Source organism: Artemia sp. Qi Xiang Cuo, chromosome 11 (genome assembly GCF_049724085.1).
Source record: "Artemia sp. Qi Xiang Cuo chromosome 11, ASM4972408v1, whole genome shotgun sequence".
NCBI classification, from domain to species: domain Eukaryota; kingdom Metazoa; phylum Arthropoda; class Branchiopoda; order Anostraca; family Artemiidae; genus Artemia; species Artemia sp. Qi Xiang Cuo.
This window is the reverse complement of record NC_142804.1, coordinates 23,814,973-23,838,711: the sequence shown is the minus strand read 5'-3', so window position 1 is coordinate 23,838,711 and position 23,739 is coordinate 23,814,973. Positions and strand designations below refer to the sequence as shown.

Below are 23,739 nucleotides of genomic sequence, written 5' to 3'. Positions count from 1 at the left end.
ACATCACGTTCTTTTGCGGTGGATGGTAGCCAACGGTTTCAACGTCACAAGGGTAGGTAGAGCTCTCCAATTTGACCAAAAACCTTATTTGAAAAAGTTTGTTGACACTTTTGTCCGTAAGCGTTCCGAAGTGAAAACGAAGATTGAAAAGGAAATCTTTAAACTCATTTTGAACTCAGCCTTCGGTAGAACGTGTGAGACCGTACGTAATCGGAGTCGCTGTGACGTTGTGATTGACCCAAAATAATGTGCTCGAATCTTTGCCGATCGAAACTTCATATCATTAGCCATCATAGACTCGAATATGATCCTCATAAATAGAAAAAAAGAAATGTAATTCTAAATAAAAATATTGCAGCTGGCAGTGCAATAACCGAAATATCAAAAAAACTCATGTTGTCATTCTTTTAAGATGTGTGTAGGCGCCAATGGCCGGGGGAGGGAGAAGTTCAAGTATATTATGAGGATACCGATTCACTTTTGCTAAAAGTTAGAACCGCGAATTTATTGGAATATTTGGAAAAAGGCGCACGCATTAGCTCTCGAATGAACTTTACCAATTGAGACGAGTCCATTTACCCGGAGCTAGTTAAGCGTCAGGTCCCAAATCAGTTATAATTGTTAAAATCAGAGACGGGAAGTGACTTGATTTCCAATGGTGTGCTTGCAGGTCCGAAGGTGTACTGTAGGCAAACACACAACGAGGTAATCAAAAAAGTCTGCAAAAGGATGCCTAGACACTACATGAATAAGAATTTCGACATGAATGTATATAGAAACTGTGTGGAAAATAGTATAGTACCAAGGGTACCTGCCTTTAGCCGGCAGCCGCCAGTGGCCACCGCGCCCTTCCGGGGTGGGGGGGTGTTGGGCTGACCTCTTTTAATTGTCATAAGTGCTTTTTTTAGTATCTTGTTTTGAATTTATTATGTGATAGTGCCTTTTTCATGTTTTTTTTTTATTTGTGTGTATATTAATCAAACATGTAGTATTTTTTTGTAGTGATGTTTTTATTCTGTAAATAACAAACATGTATCATTCTTAAAAAACGTTTTCTTGTTCTTATCGAATCTGATTAGGGAAAGTACTATTATTATTTATTGAAGGAAATGATGCAATGTACAGTCAGTTGTGTTTTGACATCGATGCAAGCTATGTATCAATTTAAAGCTCCATTTAAATCGTTTCTTTGCGGACCATCAATGTCCGGCAAAACGACACTTTTAACAAAAATAATTCAAAATCGTGATAAAATGTTTGTAGGAAATCCAACTAAAATTTACTATTGCTGCAGTGTTTGGCAAGAATCCTATGATAGAATAAAAACTATTGCCCCAGACACAAAATTCATACATGGACTTGACATTTTCAACAGTATTGAATCAAACTCTTGGTTGATTATTGACGATCTGACTGAGTCCATTGAAGAATGGTCTTAGGAGATGATACAATTGTTCACTGTCCGATCTCATCATCAACGGATCTCCGTAACCCTATGTCAACACAATCTGTTTCAGCAGAGCAAGTGTATGAGAACACTTGCTTTGAAGCGCACCTACTATATCATCTACAGGGTTGTTTGTGATTCCAGTTCCCTCATAAAGTTAAACAGACAGGTGTATCCGGGTGAACCAAAATTCCTACTGTCGGCCTATAATCAGGCTACCAACAAACCCCACGAATATATTCTATTGGACCTGAATTAGAATACACCAGAGGATCTGCGTGTATTCACCGACATTTTTGACAATAAAATTATTGTATATCTGCCAGTGAACAGTAAAAAAGCTCGTTATCTGCGATCATGATACTGAAGAAACTACAGGAACATCGACTTTTATTCAACGTCCTAGGTAATTCAAATCAACGACTTGAAAAGGTCACATTCAAACATGGTATCGAAAGAGAATTTCTTAATTTAATATCAGAACTATACTTAAATTTAACTGAAGGCAATTCTCAACAGACTGAAGGTGTTAAGCAACAGACAAGGCGAAATCGTCCCATTATATCCTCCCTAGCATCAGCAGACAGCAGAAATAAAGGAAACCATTTTAAATGAAAACAACTGCTTCAGGCGGGTGGTAAATTTTTTACACTTTTACTGCCAATTATTGATGGACCTGTAAATAGTTTTCTATAGAGCGAGAATGGCCAAACCCTATATATCTACTCCAATTAAACTAACTCTTTCGTCAATGGAATTTTTAGAGGACAATCTCAATAAAATCATAAACAATAAGATAATTGCTGACAATGAAAAATTAATTCTGTTTCAAAATGCACTTCGACGAGTGGACAAACACAAGCCCTATCTTGAGAGACCCCTCAAAGTAAATGTCATTGATCACAATAAGGAAATGACTCCATCATCATCATCATCATCATCATCAACAACGATAATACCAAAAGAAGAAGAAGATTTGTCTAAAATTATGACAAGTGTTGCAGATCTAATGCCACATTCCTATCGTGAACAGTGTAAAAGACTCTTGACATATTTCAATGACAGTGAACATGTTCAAATTGATGCTAATGGGAATCAAGTTGTAATCCATGGTAAGACCTATATTCTACTTGATTTATTATCAGATTTGGTTACGAATCGTAAAAGACTTGTATCATTTGACAGTCACCTGCATACAATTTTAAACTCATCAAACTTTCCCAAAAGCCTTATTGCCAATAAAAACAGTTTAAAACGATTAATGGAATTTAGTCAAATATCGAAAGATGTTTTTAAATCATTTTCGAAAAATACTAGCACGCCAAGTGGAAAATTTGACAAGAGTTATGAGTGGGGAAGTCAAGCGAAGACGTCTTAATATCACTACATCCCCCTCACCATTACCTGTTAGTATACAAATGGGCAGTGGACACTTCACTACGTGTTTACGTTCAAAATGGATGAAGCATTGAAACATGTTTATGAGAATATTGGTGCAGTGGTAAGTTTCAGTTCACCCACCACACTTTCTCAAGTCACTGGACTTGAGAAGAATCGGGCGGCAGAGTATCTACAGAATGAATCAAGTTACACTCTACATCGTAATCGTAGAGTTCATGGTAATCACTATCGAAAAACTCAAACCTTTTTCCCATTACAAATACCACAAGCAGATCTTTTGACTCTGGATGAGATTCAACGACGTCACAATCATCCATACAAGTACATTCTACTTACAATCAGTGTATTTAGTCGCTATGCATATGCCGTTCCACTACGGTCAAAGAGCGGCGATGAAGTTGCTAAAGCTCTTGAAATCATCCTTGAACAGGTTTGCTATAAGAAGATTCAAACGGATCGGTGTAGTGAATTTGTTAATCCCCATGCAAAGAAGGTTCTACTGAAATATAATACAATCCTCTATCATAGTCATAGTCCAATAAAGGCAGCATTTGCCGAATGGTTGATAAGAACTATTCGACTTTTAATTTCTAGATATTGCACTTTAAAAAAAATACTGCTGCTTTTATTCATGATTGGAATAAAATCATGTTGATTTATAATCAACGTCCACATCGATCCCTGTCCAACTCAACCCCAACAGAAGTTCATCATGATGTCAATACATTTGACACTTTTCTTAAACAGTATTCCAGTGTTGATGGTGGTGGTGGTAATGAGAAGACAAAGAAAACATTCAATGTTGTTGATACTGTTCGGATCAATCGAACTATTATTGTTTTTTAAAAGGGTAATTACTTGTAGTCTGCTGAACTTTTTAAGTCTCCAAACTCTTGGACACTACACCCATTATGTATCGTCTACGTAACATGAAAGATGATGAGATTCTTGGCGGCTTTTATGATTATGAATTACAAAAAGTTAAAAACACCGGTATCTATCAGATTGAAAAGATATTAAAGACTCGTACTCACAGGGGCATGAAACAGTTGCTTTTTCGTTGGCTAGGATACAACTCTGATTTTTATCCTTGGATCAGTGTTGAAGATATTGACAATGCCCAATGATTTTTATGTAACGTTTATGTCCAATGTCTCCGACCCTCTATACAATGATTTGAATAAAACTAGTGACTTTTGGACGAAACTCTCCACCGCCATCAAATTCGATGATGAAAAGTATGAAGTGGCTCTTGTCGACTGCATTCTCAAAAATACCTATGATATTCTGAGAAAGGATCGTGTGTATGGGATAAAAGTTATACCATTCGACTGGTCACTCTTTCTCGAGTATGAATGGGTTGAAGCACTTAAATCTAGTGAATATCTGGATATTACATTGAGATATAAAGAATATGGTACTATGACGGATTTGTGTCGTGCAATCAATAGAAAAATCTTATGTCGCAGGAATGCTACCTTCTGTTTTTATTATCCAATGAAACACGGTAGAATTTACCTTAACTCACCAGTTGACACTGAAATGATTCATCTCAATGATAATCTGAGAGATGTTCTTGGCTTTAAACAGAATATGATCAATGGGAAAAACGCTGGTACTATTAGCGGGATGGATCAAGTTATTTTTGCTGATTATCCACCTGATCTCGCCTCGAACTATTGCATATTTCTCTATGCATCCTTTGTGGAAACATCGAGAGTTGGTAATTCAAATGTCCCCCTCCTACGTGTTCTTGACCGAAAAACAACCCATGAACATGTTCATCACTATAAGATAAAGCATCTTCAGTATGTTCCTGTAAACACTTCGTATTTGGAACTCTGTCAGTTAACAGTAAGAAGTGAATTAGGTGATCCTTTAGCAATAACAAAAGGTTTGGCCGTGATTACCTGTGATTTTCGACCCATTCGGGAACAACAAAATGGCTAATAAAAAAAATATATTTGTAAGCCCTGATATTGATTGCTGTGTTACTGCGCTCCAACCACGACAATTGGGTCACGGAATGGACTATTATAAAGGCCGTTCGTCAATGTCGGGCTATGGTCTTGGCAGTTGGTTAGCTAAGCTGTTTCGCTCTGCAACACCACTGGCTAAAAAATATATTGCGCCGGTTGCCGCGGATTTGGTATCCTCTGCGCTACACGAATGAGGGGATGGTAAAGATTTTAAAGAAAGTGTTTCAAAAAATCTCACGTCCAGTGCACGATCCCTTGGCGAGCGATTGAAACAAAGTGGAAAAGTTTTTAAAAGGAGGAGAAACATCTCTTCACTCATCAGTCTCTACTCAGGTCAGAAGTGAAAGAAATCATTACTCTTGTCAAAGAAAAGTAAGAATAAGAAAAAGAAACCAAGAAGAAAAATTGTTAGATCGAAAAGGCATTTCTTTTCCTAGATGGCATATCTACCCACAAGGAATCTAGTCCTACTGTCACCACATCTCTAAATCTTTTCAATGCAGAAAGTCAGTGTTTGTCAGTGTAAAACACGGGTACTATGAACAATTGTATCCACAGCAACCACTCTCTGAAAACATACATTTTCAAATTTATTCCAATGAAGGCTACTTCATAGATTTATCATCCACATTTATTGATTTAAAAGTTGTGGTGAGGAAAAAGTCTGACAAATCAGCTCCTTCCAACGTCGATGGACTATCCTATGAAAATGGTATACTACACAATTTATTTAAACAAATATGTGTCTACATAAATGGAACATTAGTGAGCAGTAGCAACAATCTATCAAACTATGCTAGTTACATACAATTTATGTTGATGACTCCAATGGCCTATAATAAATTGAGAGGTCTGCCAATTGGCTATGACTATAGATAAAATGTTCATACTGACGGTGAACTCACTTGGGCAGTGAGCAAGGAGTATCATTTAGTTGTTAGACTCAATCATGAAATATTTAATATATCCCAATGGATGCCCCCCAATGTTAAAATTGATATAAAGTTACAACTTGCACCGTCCAATTTCATATTGAGAAAAACACTTGATGCAGCACCCGATGCTAATGTCAATCTCACTTCGGCAATACTTTATGTGCGAAAACAACAGGTTATGAGTTTTGTTGCTTTTGACAATTGCAAAACTAAGAGCCTCAGGGAATAATATCAAACTGCTCGTTCCTCACACAATCGCCAAGCAACATCGTATTGCCACTGGATCAAGTACCCACACCGATTCTTCATTTATCAATGGTGAATTTCCTTCGTAACTTGCCTTGGCTATTTTAAAAAGTGCCAGTGCCATAGGATCGTGGACAAGTTCGCCACATGAATTTGAATTGTTTGGACTTTCCTCTCTTGTATGTAAAGTAAATGGAATTCCTCTCTACAATTTATCTTTTGATAAATCCTATAGGACCCTATATGAGTTCACAATGCAATCCCTAGATCGATATTCTCAACTATATGAAAATGGTATTACCGATTGAATGTTTACAAAAAGTCATGGTATCATTGTTTTGGACTTGTCTGATACTCAAGATATGAGTATTGTCCGAACGGGTACTGTACATTTAGAGTGTACCTTTGACAAACCATTGACAGAGAGTGTAACATTAATCTCACTCAATCAATTTGAAACCTATTGGGAAATTACCCCCGATGGTAGTGTTCTTTTAGACTTGGCACCATGAACACCAGTCAAATAATCGATGTATTTAACATGGATCCTTTTATGTCCAAATACAAATACTATTGTATACCCTCAGATTTCCTTGATTATATTCATACTGTTACCAAAACAATTATTATTGTTAATAGTAGTCCATCGACTGTGCAGACGGGTCATTGGCTATGCATCTATCACACAGCGAAGAATATTGAATTTTTTGATCCTCTTGGTCTACCATATGCATTCTACACACCACACATAAAAACTACCTTGAAGGAAGTGGAAAGACAATTATTCAAAATCGGACGCGAGTACAAGATTTATCAACCAAAAGCTGTGGTTTTCATGCATTACTTTATTTCATTTTTTGATGTCGTGATTATACTTTCAGTGAATTTCTCAACATTTATGTATTCAGTCCTAGTTTGAATGACTTTCTAGTAGAAAATACCCTCTCAGACCTGTACAGTATTGATTTCATTGCCCTAAGAATAAAGTGTTTTAAAAATGTATGTGAATTTGTTTATTAATAAAATATATATGCACTATAAAAAGTATATTGCCTTCATTTTTTTAGATTTCTTCTTCCTCATAGTTATTTAGACTGTCGTAACCATAGTCGTGGTCGTCTACAACGATTAGTGGTGACAAATCATTGGGATTAAACTTGTAATGATCCTGGCATGCAAAGTCAGGGTCACATTTTCCACAATATATTGCAACTTAATTTTTATTAAATTTTCTTGTGAAGTCAATGATACTATTACGATTCATATTGAAAAATTCACTTTGTTCTATCTGATTATATGGAGTAATGTCGCAAACAATATTTTCTTATGAAGAATCACTATCTATCTGCCAAATAAAAATCATAAGGTTTATAATCATTACTTGCATTGTCCTCACAACGATGACGCACCATACTCTCTTCATTTTTGTACAATTGAAACGTGCTCCAAATTCTTCTTCACAATACAATTTAAATCTACGACGATACCAATCCCGTAGAAATATACTGAAGTCACGTTTAGGGTTTTTTTCAATCATACCAGGGTAAGTATTTTCCCACTGGTCACACTTATCATAATGACAATTCGAGCATAGATATCCATTAGTATGAGAGTCACAAAAACTTCAAGACAGGTATTACAGTCCTTAATTTGTATAGCATATCCTTTATGTAGTTTACACGGATTGCATAATCTACACTTTTCATTATAGTCATCAACTGTAGTACAGTTCTCACAAGATGACCAGCTACCCAATGTATATATACATAGTTCAACATTTTTAATACATTTTTTTCGATTTTGTCCGTCTCACTGCCAAAAAGAAACTGACTCAAAATCAATAAAAAAAAAACATTGTCTTCTAGGAGGAGGAGTAATCGAATATCGTCGTAAAAACTTATTTCCTACTGTTTTAAAGAATGAATTTCTAGGTAGTGGTTAAAAGCAGAATCACAATGTCATTTTGCTTCGTTTCAATTAATATATCTAAAAATTGAGTAAATGCATTTGATTCACAACACATAAGCTTCATACAATAATCCAAAGATGGAGAACCAGTTCCCATTATACTGTTAAGTATTTCTAGTGAAAATATTTTCCGTTGAAGAGATAATTCCAAAAAGTCATCATCTAACACTAAACATTTTTCCAATTTGACCAGATTCCGTAAGATCTTCTGTTTCTCAAATCCAATCATTCTTGATACTCCCACTACCATCTATAGACTAAAATAACAATTGCAAGTTTCTACTTTGTGCACAATCTCAATACCTATTGGTCACCCACTTGTATGGTACGGGTACTGTGCGCTTCCTTTAATTGACACAGTAATGTCCTATTACCCCTCTCTCTTTAATTGACACAGTAATGTCCTATTACCCCTCTCTCTTTAATTGACACAGTAATTTGCTACCACCCCTCCTGAAACTGTTATAGTTATATGGGGGGACACCCCTCCTGTAAGCATTGTAGCTATATGGGGGACACCCCTCCTGTAAGCATTGTGGGGTGACAGCTATATGGGGGAAACCCCTCCTGTAAGCATTGTAGCTATTTGGGGGACACTCTGCTTGTAAGCATTGTAGCTATATGGCGGGACACCCCTCCTGTAAGCATTGTAGCTATAGGGGGGGACACTCTGCTTGTAAGCATTGTAGCTACATGGGGGGACACTCCTCCTGTAAGCATTGTTGCTATATGGGGGGACACCCGTCCTGTAAGCATTGTAGCTATATGGGGGGATTCTCTGCTTGTAAGCATTGTAGATATATGGGGAGACACCCCTCCTGTAAGCATTGTAGCTATATGGGGGGACCCTCTGCTTGTAAGCATTGTAGCTATATGGGAGGACACTCTGCTTGTAAGCATTGTAGCTATATGGTGGGACACCCCTCCTGTAAGCATTGTTGCTATATGGGGTGACCCCCGTCTTGTAAGCATTGGAGCTATATGGGGGGACTCGCTGCTTGTAAGCATTGTAGCTATATGGTGGGGCATTCCTCTTGTAAGCATTGTAGCTATATGGGGGGACACACCTCCTGTAAGCATTGTAGCTATATGGGGGGACACTCTGCTACCTTATATTATAGCTACACTACTGGTAGGATGGGTAAGGGAGGAAGAGGAGCTGGAGAGTTCAGGGTGGGATGGGAAGGTAAAGGTGGACGGGGGCTAAGGTTGGGTTGGGAGTGCAGGGTGGAGGAGGGGAGGGGGAATTGAGTATTGAAGGTTAATGGGGAAGGGATTTTATTATTATTTTTCTTTTTTTTATTTATCTATTATTATTTTTAATTCAGTTATCTATTTATTTACCTTTTTTCATGTATATAGGTTATATTTTATTTATTTTTGGTTTATTTATAATAGTTTTCATTAGATAGTTGAGGTTTAAGTAAAAAGTTGAGTTAATAGGTTAGTAGTTACGCGAACTTTCGCGCGACCGCAAACCCTCATCGGTTTTCTCCAGCACGAAAGTGTTGTTTCATTTATTTATTTGTTTGTGAATGTGGATTTATAAACTTATGAACATAAACTGCTAGAAATCTAATTACGTGGGCGAAATCAGCAATAAGCCCTGTGAAAGTCACATATGATTATCCAGCATGTGACAAAAAGAAGTCCAATTGTACTATTTAGTATTATCAAAACTATTGCATCCACTTTCTCAAAGTAATTTTGCACACTCCCAAATCAATTGCTTCTTTTAATTAAAAAAAAGAGTCTAGTTTTTTATGTTGCGACGTGAATTTGATTGAAATTAATTAAATCCTACACAAACACAGTATTGTATGATGTCTTTTTCTCCAGTCTGCAAAAATTGTCTTCCAACACGATTATTATAATTGTCAGAAGTTATTTCTACTGTAGCGCTCATCAAAGGGCAACGCCCATGCTCATCCTAGGTGGGGTCCTATAGGTGTCATGGGATTCTCAAATAAGACCGTGCAGATCATATAAGACGAGAGAGACTGAAGATCTAGAAGGCAAAAGAATCCACAATTTGATCCTGTTTTATTTCTTTTGATCACAATCTGAGGCTTTAAAAGGCGTATGGCACATGGAAATTATGTGTAACCAGACACGCCCCAGGTTAAACCTATTACAAATGCACACTTGACTGAAGTCCTCTTGGTTTTGGAGATGCCGTCATGTCATTTGACCAGGGTTGCCACCGCTGGTGATTTATCACCAGATCTGGCGATTTTTCATGCTCCTGGTGATTTTCTTGAATCTGATTATTTCTGGTGGCTTTCTTTTTTTATCGGGTGATTTCTGGTGATCTTCATTTAATTTGGTCATTTTTTACAAGATTGGTAAACGTTCCATGCACGATTAGTTTCGCTGTCCTACTGAGGTGAAATAATCAGTGACTTTCATATTTTATGTCTTGTTTTATTCGCTATTTCTAAAGAGTGGCGTTATTTTGGGCTTCTTTGTATCCTTCTAGCTTGGCAATCGGCTTCCCCATGGTTACGAATTTTAATTTATAAATACATACATGTATGATAAAAACGGATTGAGACTCGGAAACGAAAAAAAATCTCAGATAAAGACAGCATAATCCCACATGAACATAGATTCAGCAGCCTAGGCTAGGTCTTTTTCAAGGAACTTAACAGTCTCAAGAAACCCGGAGGCCCAGTCTCAAGGGGCTCTCGTCTAAGGAACCAGGGAAATAAGATTTATCACCGCTTGTCTGATGTTTCAGCTTAGACTTGACCCAAGACAATTTTCCAGAAGTAAAATAAATATATAAGAAATTGACACCATTTGAGGCGTCTTTTTCAGAGCTAAAGTTTATTACTAAGGATATCAACTATGGTAAAGGGATTAAAAACGCTCATAAGCAAATGAAATTCGATTTGAGGACAAAAGAGGATTTTTGGGGTTATTCTTTTCAATGGAAACCTAGAAAATAGAAAAGATTTTGCAAAGTAAAGACAAAGAAAAGTATAATAGTAGTTAAATAAATAAAAAGGCTCTTTATGTCCAGTAACAGGATTTTAGGTAACAATTTCAGTCTTTGCCTGGAATTCCGGTTTTAGGTATAAATTTTATTCCTTCTTGAGCAATTGACGGCCTTTGAAAAACATAATGTCTTGGCTCAGAGTGCCCAGCGCGTCTTTTTGGTGTAAAGCTTATCATTATTGACCACTAATTTCTGGTAATTCTTTGGTGATTTTTATGAAAACTGGTGATTTCTGGTGATTTTCTTGGTGAAAATCTGGTGATTTCTGGTGATTTTCTTGGTGAAAAACTGATGATTTTTTATTGGTTGTGGTGGCAACCCTGAATTTGACATTTAGAGTAATCTCAATGCGCTTGCCTCAACTTAAGGCATAAAAAAAGATCTAACTACATAATACTTAAGCCGTAGATGGTTTCTGGTGATGAAGTATTTGTTAATTTCAATATTTGTATTTATTGCTGTTTTTATATCATATTGCCATTAGAAACCTCCAATAAGAAATGATATAAAGAAATCTTTTAAGATTAATAGTGACTTAATTCGAACTATTGTCAAAGAATTACATAATAGGCTTTTTGGTTCATTCTTTCAAATAACTTTGCGAAGCAAACTGTTTTAGGCTTTTCTGTTAGACAGGTACAAAAAAAAATATAACTTCAAAAACTTGGATTTTGCTCAAATACTATCTTTTTGTGAGTGAGAATACTCGTCGAAATTTATCTGCCCAAAATAGGACTAGTAATTTCGGAGTTAATTTTGTCTTATTTAATGATTTTTTTCTTAACTATAATTTTGTCTCAGATTAAAATTGTATATTAATTAAGTTAATATATTTGATTTCAGGCTAGCAAGTTAATATCATCTCACTGGCAGTCTATTGGCCTTGGTCATCCATCATACGACTTGCTGCATTACCTATTTGTCAATACACCGACTAATTTCCTGAGGAATAATTTGACGTCAATCATAGGGCTCTATTGGCAAACGTATAATGCAACACTTTCCCAATTTGGTTACAATCTTGAAAAGGAAAATAGTACTTTTAAAGAATTTGCAAAAGAATGGAATAAAAATGCCATTTATGGAGTTATTTTGGCACTATTAACAATCCCACTATCAGAAGCCAGAGAGGAAGAATTAGCTAAAACTGTTGATGCGAAGAACCTCAGTGTAGAGCTGAAAGACACTTTACTGAAAAAACTTGAGGTTATAAAATTTTGTGAAGAGGAAGGTGTAATTGACGCCGCTTTGAAACACTACTGCCCTTCTGCTCAGCCTTTAACTCTACCAGAATATTTTTGGAATGAATTATTTTCTATAACTGGTGCAATATCTGTCTCTAAGAGAATGGAAGGAATACTTGATGGCTCTTTAAAGTCTGAGGGAAAAGATGGATATTACATTGATATAGATGGAGTTGGAATCAAGGTAAGAAATAGGTTTATTTAGATAGTTTTGTTAGGCTTTCTGGAACCTGTGTCTTTAGTAGCATCAACAACATTGAAGAATAACGGGTTTACTGAATGAATGAATGATTTTTGTCATCCAGTTTAAAGAAAAATAATCACAAGTGGAGTAATACAAAGAAGAGAAGAGGCTTGGGAAACAAACACTAGAGAAAGGCATTAATAAAGAAAAATATCTTCAGGTATAGAACTGGAATACGATCCTTTCCACTTATCACAGAATTGCTTCTCCAAAGGGGCAAACATGACAAAACTGTAAAAATTGGTAAAAGCGAAAACCAGAGTATGTGTTTTTTATCCTATTTTTTTCACCGGTTGAAAAATGCTTCCATCTTCTTTTAAGAGCCATTTCTGTTTGTGATTATGGTTGAGTTCGTGATTTCTTTTCCTGTATTTCGTACAGAGGTAGAGAAAGGGTTTCATATGAGCCTTCTACACTTTAATATTTCTCTTATTTTTAAAAGAATTGGAAGCTCTCCTCTTTAGGATGCTTCCTTTCTCTGTAACAATTTTTTTTTGTAACAAGTCCTTTCTTTGTAACGATCTTGGAAAGTTGGCCCACGGCAGTAAAATCAGCTTTTGAACTAAACTCGATACAATATTCTTTTCAGTACTGAATAATACTTCTGGAATAATAGATTGCAGACCTGGAATCTGCCTGGAATCGTTTTCACCCTGCTTGCACCAGAATCAATTCTTTTGCACAAAAATTTGTTTTTACGATACGTGTATTTTGAAAAGGCGCAGGGATGAACATTTCTTTAGCGTTGTAAACACGAGACAAGAAGAAGGGATAATGACTCCTCTCAAAAAGTGATCTAAGCACTGATTCAACTATGATATAGATGAAGGATAAAAGTGAGCCTATGGCCCCTGTGTTGTCCTCTTTCCACGCGTTCTATCCCAAAATTTTTGGCAGAGGGTAGAAATTTTTAACCTCTTTGAATTAGAATCACGCAAGCATTACCAATTTTAATGAATGAAGAGCCAAATGGGCAAGTTGGCCCTCCAGCCTCACTCCCCATTTCTAATTATTCTCCTTCCACCACACACACACACAAGAAACTGGTAAGTTATCAGTAAAGAGTTAGGAAGGTTACATCTTATTCGAACCAAAAACAATACTAGAACTTTCAATTAATACTATTAGAAAACGCAAATATAACTTCTGTCGATTTTAATATATCTCTCCTGTCCTTTCTCAGCCATTGCTTTTACAAAAAAGGTTGTGATCTTGCTACTTATTTAAAAAAGCATTATGTAAGGTTTTTAATCCGTACTATTGGAAGCATAAAGCAGGTCCATGGTCCCTCCATTACCCCCCGCCCCTCCTGTCACTATTCCCAGGGGGAAGGTGGGCATGACACACCCTGCATGGACCAAAATTACGCATGATTTTCTAGTTGGTAGGATTGAACGATCAAAGTGGATAAGAGGCCCTAATGCTGTCCCGTTCCTCCCACTGTCAACTTTTAGCTCAAAGATAAGCATATTGCATATTACTGCAATATACCAGTTAATAAAGTTAATGATTTTTAGTCTACATGATTGAAGGACCAAAGTGGGTTTATGTGTTGCCAGCGTTTCCGTAGAAAGGTAGACAGAGTCATAAAAGGACCTTAAAATATGAATGATTAGAGGTAAAATGCGATGCTATGGATCCTCTAAACCACATCGCCTTCTGCGTGCAGGTTTTCTTTTTTTGCAGAAAAGTAGGCAAGGCATAATGCAGTTTGTTTGATTTGGGATGATTCATCAATATTTGTGAAGGTATAAAATAGGCCCAAAACCCAACCAATACCCCCAGGCTTTCTCATCACCAAATTTTCAGCGTGTTTCACCTAGTTTGAACCGGAATGACACAAGGATTTTCAGTGTATGTGACTTATTCTGCCTTCTGTGTCCTCCACAAGTTTTTTAGCAAAACAGTGGGCAACTTGACTCTTTTTTTAAACGTAGCCACGCAAGGATTTTCAATATTCCTGATCGAAGAATCTAATGTGGAACAGTTGCTCCTTTAATTGCCCTCCTCAAGCTTCCTCATTTCCACCTTTTAAGAGGAAACATAGGAGTGTCGCATCGTGCTTAAATCTAAAACGTGAAATTTTCAATCTGCAAGAATTTAGGTACAAAGTGAGTCTCACGACCAGCCTTTTGTGGAAAAGTAGATATGTTGCGTCCCGTATAAAGAAGAATCATACGAGAATTATATACCTGCATTATCCCAGGCACAAAGTGGGCTCTCAGCACTGCCATGACTACCTCCCATCATCAACTGTTTCGCAAAAAGCTGGGGAGGCCTTTTTTCGCCATTTCACTTGGAACTTAGTGGATTAATACCTTACGCTAATGGGACATTAGACTGATTATTTTCAAAGGTTTGTTGCCCTTTGCAAGTAATTTTAAGCTAAGAAAACAGCAGATGAGTTTTTAGAGGGGTCAGCCACTTCTTGCCTCCACCAACCTTCTACGCCAAAGTGTCTGCATTGACTTGGATTTTTCAGGACAGTACCAGCAGCCAAGGATACATTAATTAAAAAAAATTTGTACTGTTGAAACTTATAAGCCATATATACAACTATGCAAACAAGTTTAATCATTCGAGGATCCGTCTTCTGTCACAAAAAGGAACAGGAAAGCAAGAACCATGTAGTTTATTCTTTTCAGGGATACGGGGTTACATAATTGTGTTAATTAGTCTGCATTCTATTTCTTTTTAATACGTTTATGATAGGGAAATTTTGTCTTTGTGTTAGTGTTTACGGGATGATTATAAATAGTATTACAACGCAATGAGATGTACTTTAAGAATTATTAGTAAAGCGTTTATATTGCAATCACTCGGTGGTAGAAATAGATCCACCCAGTTTTTACCATTAAATACATATCAAACAATTAATTAGTATTATGTTTTGAGGTGAAGTAAAGTAGCAATAGCTTGTACATGCTGCAGTTTTAGAAATAGCAACGTAGCTTGTGTTAGGTTTTGTGTTCTTGAATAAAACAACAAACTTTTAGCTTATATACATAGTTAAAACTAAAAATATTGATTGGGTGTCAGGAAACAGATAATAAGGTTGGCATTTTGAGATGAAACCCGTATTTTGAAACTGTCTTTGAGGAAAATTTAATTATTGTTATTGTTATTTTGTTGTTTTATTTAACAAAAGTTTTCTTGAGACACACCATTTTTAAAACTTTGAGGCTTTGAAAGCTATGGTAGTTGACGGTGAATAAGAAAAATTAAATTGTTGTTGCTGCAGTACTCTCGTCGGCAAAATAATGTAGCCTGTTTAATTAAAAACAAAGTAAATCCTGGAAATTAAAAAGAAAATATCATACAGTTTAACGCTAAACTTTCATTTATACAATGGCAGCCTAATGACACATAGATACTGACTATAAGCTTCACTTATTTCTTCTGTAAGATATAACGAGTCTCTAGCGCTACGGTCGATTGCCATTTTTTTTTTTTTAATGCAATTAGTTTTGGCCTGCTTTCTTAAATTTAGGTTCTACAACCAGTCAAATTTTGCTTTAGTTGCTGGATTTCAAGTCGTCCAATGGAAAAATTGTCTTCATGTGGGTAAATATACGTTTTGCCTCTATTAGGTATTTAAAAAAAGAAAATTTAAAAAAAGTCAATTTCTTTGCTTGTTTACAGGCTATAGCAACAATAAAACCTGTCTCATGCCATTCCTAACTATTTTTTTATATAATAGGTTACTGTTGACAGAGGATCTAAGCTTGGAGATGGCTACGCATGTGACACCTATGCAATTACTGCTGCTCATCCTGACGGAAGAGTGAATCAAGCTTTTGCTAAGGTAGTTTTTCCTAAGGTCCTTTTGGTAAGGTATTTTCGTTATGAATACGGTTTTTACCCGAAATTATTATTTATTATAAGTATATTGTCGTGTCCAAAACTCAAGGGTCTTTTGAAGGAATTCAAAACTAGCCTTATATGTTTCACGGTGACAGCTATTTTATTTGCAGATTTATATAAAAAAAAAAAAAAAACTATGTTAAAATTATAGTGTATAGATATGGTTTGAGTATAAATGATACGATATAATTTTTATTAACACTAAAAGTAAATCATAAACAGATATACACCTTTAAATGCAAATTAAATTACAAATGAATTACAGAAAATGTCCCTATGTGTCATACTTGTACCCAAGAACTTACCCAACTTCTGAATCTCCATAAAACTTCTATCACTTAACTTTTATCCACCCATTCCTCCCTTGTACTCCACCCCAACCAGGAAAAAATTTTTCCCTCAGAATGTTTAATTCTTCACATAAACCCAGAAATGAATTAAACCATTCTCCCCACACCCACATATTGGTCAAAAGTAAGGTCTTAATTCCAACTTCGCCGTTACTAGATATTTTCTCTAATCACCAAAGGGTAAAAAATTTTCCCTTGCTGATATTGTCCACTTTAGTTCCTCCTTACCATCCTTCGAATAATCTTCTTCTCTCCATGCTTCCTTAATCCTAAGCATACAGAGAGAAAAGAAAAACACCGACGCTATTATATCACAATACCGTTTTTGGATTTCCTGGTTCTCTAAATAATTCTTTCCTGTTTGAAAACTAACCCCTTTTCTAGCCCTAATCCTTTCCCATTATTTCACTGCCTAGCTTTTCCCGGGTTCTCCGTAACTTTCTAAAATATATCTTTCTTGGCTAGCCCAAGGACCTTTTCTCCTGTCACTCAAGCACTCCTGGTATGCTGCCTTTAATAGCCTATCATCTTTATAGATACAAGTTTCTCTTAATGCCCAACCATGCCTCGTAATCAGAAGCATTCATAATCTCTTACACTAGTTGCCCCGAATCCCCCCGTAAATCTAGTCCATTAAACATATCGCTTCCACCTAAAAGTTTCTGGAAGAACCTTAACTGATCCTCCCTAACTTATTCCCATTTTAGAATCCCCACATTTCTCAGCCATAACTGAAAACTGGGTTTAGCTGACTATTGAAAATCTTCTTCATTAACTTCTCCTACAAAGCTTCCAAGATTCTCTGGAACCTGCCTTTTTAAATTCTTCCTTAATCCTACGGCTGTCTACTAACTTAAACTTATTTTTCTTTCTCTTAAGTAGTTTCCTATACTCCTATCCTTTTTCACGATATATTCAAAGACACTCGCTCTTTTCCTTGACTATCCTTTAAACTCTTGAAAATGTGTTTCACTCCTCTCTATAATCCTTGCACTAGGCTTGTCACCTCCCTGGCTAAGGACCGATCAGCTGTAGTTGTTCAAATATATTCTTGTTTTTTCTAGCGAAGATCAATATCCCCTATTTCCTGTGAAGTATATATGTCTTTGCAATTGTGACCAGTGAATAAGGGTTGACACTATTTCGTTTTTGGCAAGACTGTATGAGACACTTGCTGAAAATATTTATTGAACTTTGCTTCTAAGGTCAGCTGCTAGTTTAGAAGGCTTGTGTTTTGGTTCTAAAATGTTTATATCGCCTCATTCTGCATAGCTCTCAGGGTGTTGTTACTGACTGAGAAGTTAGATATTTTCCCATTCCTGTCTGCATCTGCACTTTATTAGATCATACATGACTCCTCCTGAAGATCTTCCGTTCTGTCCGTCCGAATAATGCAGCTTTTGCAATCTACTTATGCCAGATGGTCAATATTTGTTCAAAGATGATGCCTTGGTATTCTGAAGCAAATACAGACTGCTCATTGAAAAAAAAATTATACATGCACCATTGATGTGATATGACGGATGTGTCATTTACGTATATAGGCTTTGGAGAACTTTGTATAGACACAAACACCACAAACAGAGAAGTGTATACACCTTATAAAAGTTGATCAAGACAAGTATACTATGGAGTAGCACCAACTTAAGGTAATAATGTACATACGAGATGCAACTCATATAAGTTTTTTTTTAGCTCAAGTGTCATTTGCTTGAATTTTTGGCTCTTTTGCTGTGGATATGACTTATATTAAATGATAGCTTGGTGTGTTCAAAACGTTACGATTGGGGAAGATTACTACACAGGGTCATTTCGCAAAGTTAGGCTTCTGGGTGGCTTTGAAGAAACGAACGGTTGTAATTCAAGCTGGTCCTATAAATAATAAATCCGCTTGCTACATCCATGTTGCATATAGTGTGAACACATACTTTCACTTCCTTTCTAGGAGTCTGGGAATTGTCAGTGATGAATTTGGAAAATCTTTTCTATCAGGGGATCGCGTTGGTGCATTCAATATATTTGGGTCAAGGAAGTTCAGCATTTTTTGCTGCAACTATTAGTATAAAAGTCTTCTGTCTAACTCGAGGACTTCGTATCCTCATTATTATTAGAGTTAGGACCACTTAAGATATTTCAGAATGTTTTTTTTAACGGGATACAATAAGGTATCAAAAACATTGTGTTCAAGTGCAATTAAAATTTTAGGAAACCTGAAAATGTATGATCTTGTTTTATGTTTGGCTCAACCTTTTTGTTTTATTCTTCAACATGCTCTTTTTTCTTTTTGTTTCTAGTTGCTTCCACAACTTCCCTCGCAGAGAGAATTCGTGTCATCAGTCGGAATACAAGAAAGAGAGATTAAAACATACAAATATTTCCACTCTGCTATTAGAAACTTTGTCAAAGAGCATGGTCTTGAAGAGGAAATACAGCTACTTGTTCCCAAAATAATATTCACCAACATTGGAACTTCAGCTTCGAATGAAAGGTAAATTTTTTATTGTGTATTCAGTGTTGCAATTTTCAATAGTTGATTACTTTCCAATGTTTTACAATGGTACAAGGTTTTTCTTCGGTTGCAATCAACATATTTTTTTTGCTTTGATTCTTTTGTGTGTCCCTAGTTAGAATTTTGCTTTTCTTATCGCATATTGCATATTGCAATGAAAGAGGGCTTAAATAAGGTATCGTTATAATAGACTATAGCCGCCACACTTTCAGAACCGTTGGCCGCTTCTCTTTATTTGGATCTCTAAAGTTGTCTATTTATTACATTCAGCAAGTATTTTGGCGTTGGCCTAGGGAATCATTGTACATCTTAACTGCTTTCAAATTCTCGCCTAACTTCAATTTTGAACTTAGTGAAACAACTGCTAGTAGTCTTCACTGACATAAGGCACAAGGAACACCGAAAACCCACCTTTTTTGCCCAAGGAAACAACTATATGTAACTTTCCAAAATGTAAAGTCCTTTTCGTCACCCCAGTAGGAAGTCAAAACTTCCTGTGAAAAACAGCAGAAGCTAGACGGCCTTTACCAGTTTCTTGTAATAGACTGAAATCAGTGGTGTATGAAAAAAAAGTCGGATGAAACCGAGCCGTCGTTCATGTAACACAATGATGTGTTTTTTTGTTGTTTTTTTTACTCTTCTGCATCGGCATGGAAAATTTCTTAAAAATGATTCAAAATTTGACAAGTAAAATTGACATTTAAAAATATTTTTTAGTGTTTAATAGCATGAACCTCATTTTTAATGTTTGGTATTAGTACGTAGCTTTGTGCGCCATCTTTGTTACTCTACGAAGCCAAGAGTCAACAAGCGTTATGTTGCTAAAACCTATAAAATTGAAAGTTGGCTTCTGAATGACTCGACTGCTAACAAAGATGAATGATCATATGCTGGAAAAACTGTTTTTTCAAATGTTCCTATACATTTGTCAGGATGTCTTGTGTTCCTATAAGAAATTTTCCTACAAATTCGGTGTGCATTTGACTAGATCACAAGTTAAATTTTCAGGCTTTTTTCAGGTACTGTATGAATTTATAAGGATTTCATTTTATTCATTTTAGTAGCAAGATAGAAGAAAATAAAGATGAAGCCATTCTCGTCATGGAAAACCTCAAAGAGCAAGGTTTCAGATCAGTTGATAAACGAGCCGGTGTTCCACTTTCATGTGTTAAACTTGCCCTATCCTCTCTTGCAATGTATCATGCAGCAGCATCTGCACTTTTACGAAGAGCTGGCCATGGAAAGAAGCCATCGGGATTGGAGTGGCTATTTGAAAAGTCAAAAGTGGATGGGAATGCTTTCATTTTTCAGGTATTTCTTTTCAGGCGTATGATCTTCATGTGCAATTATATGAGCTCTATACCTACAAAATATACATTTAGGCCTGCGATCTTCGTAAAAATACTCAGAATTCAATATGAAAAAGCTTTCATAAGCGGTACTCCGGCCCATGGCTTATGTGAATTAAACAGGCATCTTTGACCGATGAGCTAAGATGCCCCACTAATTAGACGAGCAATAATTGTTTATGTACGTATTTATTTTTTCTTGAAAAATGATTCCATATTTTTGTGTAAAATTGGCATCCTGGGATTTTCTGGCCTGAAAGAACGATCTAGATAGGTCAAGAGTTGGAGAAAATTCACTTTGAGCCTTAATTTTAGAAAAAATATCATAATAGTGACGTAAATTATGAATACATTTCAAGAGCCTAAATTACTCATTTCCCCCCAGTAGTGGTTGTACAGTTTTTAGTATCTATCAAGCGTACAAAATTGAAAAAAACAAAATAGTTAAGCTTAAAATACCATGCTAATGTGTCTGTTTTAAAATTCGTTTAAACAAATGCCTAAAATGCCTAAAGAACAGATACGTAAATTAACAATTGCTCAAAATGAACAATCCTGGTATTTCATGGCATAAAAAAAAGATCTAAATAGGTCACGAGTCAGAGAAAGTTCACTTAGGCCCTTAGCTTTGTGAAACAAATATCATAAGAGTGACGTCATTTATGAACACATTTTAAGAACACAAATTACGTCATTTCCCCCAGTAGTGCTTGTACCGTTCTTAATTTCTATCAAGCATACAAAATTGCAAAAGAAACATAGTTAAGCATAAAATACCAAGCTAATGAGTCTGTTTATAGAAGTCGGCTTAAGCAAATGCCTAAAATGCCTAGAGAACAGACAGTTAAATTAACAATTGATCAAAAGAACAAACTGGACCATCAAATGATACCATCAAAAGAGAAAGAGAACGACCTAAAAAATGTAAATTCACAATGGGAGAAAATTAACAACCTAGACCATCAACTGTGACAATACCAACCCAAGTAGCTAACGAAAGGGGTTGTGAAAATATGTCTGAAGTATTGATAAACGGAAACGAAGAACAAAGTTATATACGTTCATAATGCTTGCGTCAACGACAATTAAAAAGAAACAAAACGAAAGTGAAGAACAGAGAAATATGCAGTTACAAGACATGCGACAACAAGGATCAGAACGAATCAAAAACGAAAGTGAGGAACAAGAAATATGTGGTTTTAATATGTGAAAGCAAGAATCACAACGAGTAGATGTGTATATATATATATATATATATATATATATATATAAAAATATATATATATATATATATATATATATATATATATATATATATATATATATATATATATATATATATATATATATATATATATATATATATATATATATATATATATATATATATATATATATATATATATATATATATATATATATATATATATATATATATATATATATATATCCTAAACAAGTTGATGCACAGTATTCTTGTGAGCCATTCGACATCCATGGACGCCAAGCATTGAGAGCATAAATGAAATAAGCAATAAAACAATTTCATCTTTTTGACCGGTTTTATTGAACGTCCATTTATATTACTGTTCTATAATTCCATGTTAAAAGGCGTGCTTTAATCTCATCGCCTTAAAATTGTGATTTATTTTCACAAGCCAAAAATAACCCTTTTGTTTAAAACTAAAAAAATTGACACTTTGGTATGCACAGCGACAAATCCAGATTGGCTAGAAAATGCAATCTCAGAGAGACATATAACCTCATTTTCTAAATTCAATTGGTTCTTTTTTGAGAAATATTAATCCCTTAAAAAGAGCGAAAGCTTTTTGATCACAGCAGTTTTTACGGGTAAAAACTGAAGGCTCTCTGAAGGTTCTCCTGTCATCTGTAAGAACTAGGAGGATATTTCAGAATTTTACATTTAAACCTGCACTTTTTATTGGCCTTCATTTGAAAAAGGGCCCGTAAATTTTTTAATTTTTTAGATGCTTCCTGCCCGCCTCCAGTTAGTAAGAAGTCTTGGAGCAAACGAACTAGCAAACAAAGTTGAGAAGCTGATGAAAAATCCTATAAAATTTTCGGATTACGAGGCCTTAGGTATATTTGGACCGATGGAAACCATCGTCCATGGAGATTTCTGGTCAAACAACATGATGTTTAAGTTTGGTGATAATGATGAGGTACTTAATATTTCAAAAAACTTTTCACACTTGTAATCATTGGAACTAAAAAATAATATATTCAGGTTTCTTATAAAAAGAATAATTCTTTCATACTTAAGATTAAAAAATTAAAAATTTGTTTCAACTGCTTCAACAACATACTAATTTTCTATTTTTTAAAGGCATAGTTCTAATTTCTCCCCTCTTATATTGTGTTTATTTATACTAATTTAGTTAAGTAGTCTTGGACTTAGAACCTTTAAAATACCTACAAGAAAAAGTGAGAAAAAATCTTCTTGAAGTATTTGTATAAACAGCTGAAACTTAGTATCATCAGCGTATCCATGTCATCTATCTGATTACTGTTCGACAAAACAAGGAGGGTAGTTCCTTCCTATTCTTTTGGCTAAGTGCGCATCTCCAAATAAAAGCTCAAAATGAAAAAGGAAATTCAGTTTTTTTTTTAATTTATTTACAAACGGGTTACAATAAATTAATAAGTAAACTTCTCATTTAAAAAACACAGTCCAATGCATTACTGCATGCCAGACAAAAACCCGAAAAAAAGAGAAACACTTAAAAAAAAATATATATATAATATTTTCTTTTATTATCTTTTATTTCCTCGGAACCTAATATAACTCAACCCAAAAACAAATAAATATCTTCTCTCGCCTACCTCTCCCACCCCTCCAACAAAAAGTTGGAACTTTAGAATCATCCCCGCAAACAACCCAACACAACTCACAACATTCACAAAAAGAGAGGAGAGAAAAAAAGAGAAAAAAAAGGAAATAAATCACTCATCCTCACAAAACCCAAACAATAATCTCATCAACAACATTTAACCAATCATTCTCCACACACAACCACTGTGTTCTTACATATTGAGAAAAACAACTAACTCTAAGGGACTTTTGAAATTCATCCGGATCTACCTTGTTTTTTACCTCCTCGGGAAGTTTGTTCCATACAGCCGGGCCATAAAAACGGATAGAAAATGTAGACCTTGTCATTGCAGAGAATGGGGCTCGCAT

At 35.4% G+C, this 23,739-nt stretch overlaps 1 protein-coding gene across 2 annotated transcripts in view; it reads left to right on the top strand.

The window, feature by feature from the left end:
• LOC148946780 (uncharacterized) overlaps positions 1-23,739 on the top strand; it is a 308,282-nt gene that overhangs the window by 54,721 nt on the left and 229,822 nt on the right. For both annotated transcript variants that reach the window (XM_089096599.1, XM_089096600.1), the window contains exons 6-10: positions 11,821-12,405; positions 16,166-16,270; positions 18,974-19,167; positions 20,250-20,499; positions 22,526-22,720. In XM_089096599.1, the coding sequence (XP_088952725.1) occupies positions 11,821-12,405; positions 16,166-16,270; positions 18,974-19,167; positions 20,250-20,499; positions 22,526-22,720 (1,329 nt within the window). The remainder of the gene's footprint in view (positions 1-11,820; positions 12,406-16,165; positions 16,271-18,973; positions 19,168-20,249; positions 20,500-22,525; positions 22,721-23,739) is intronic.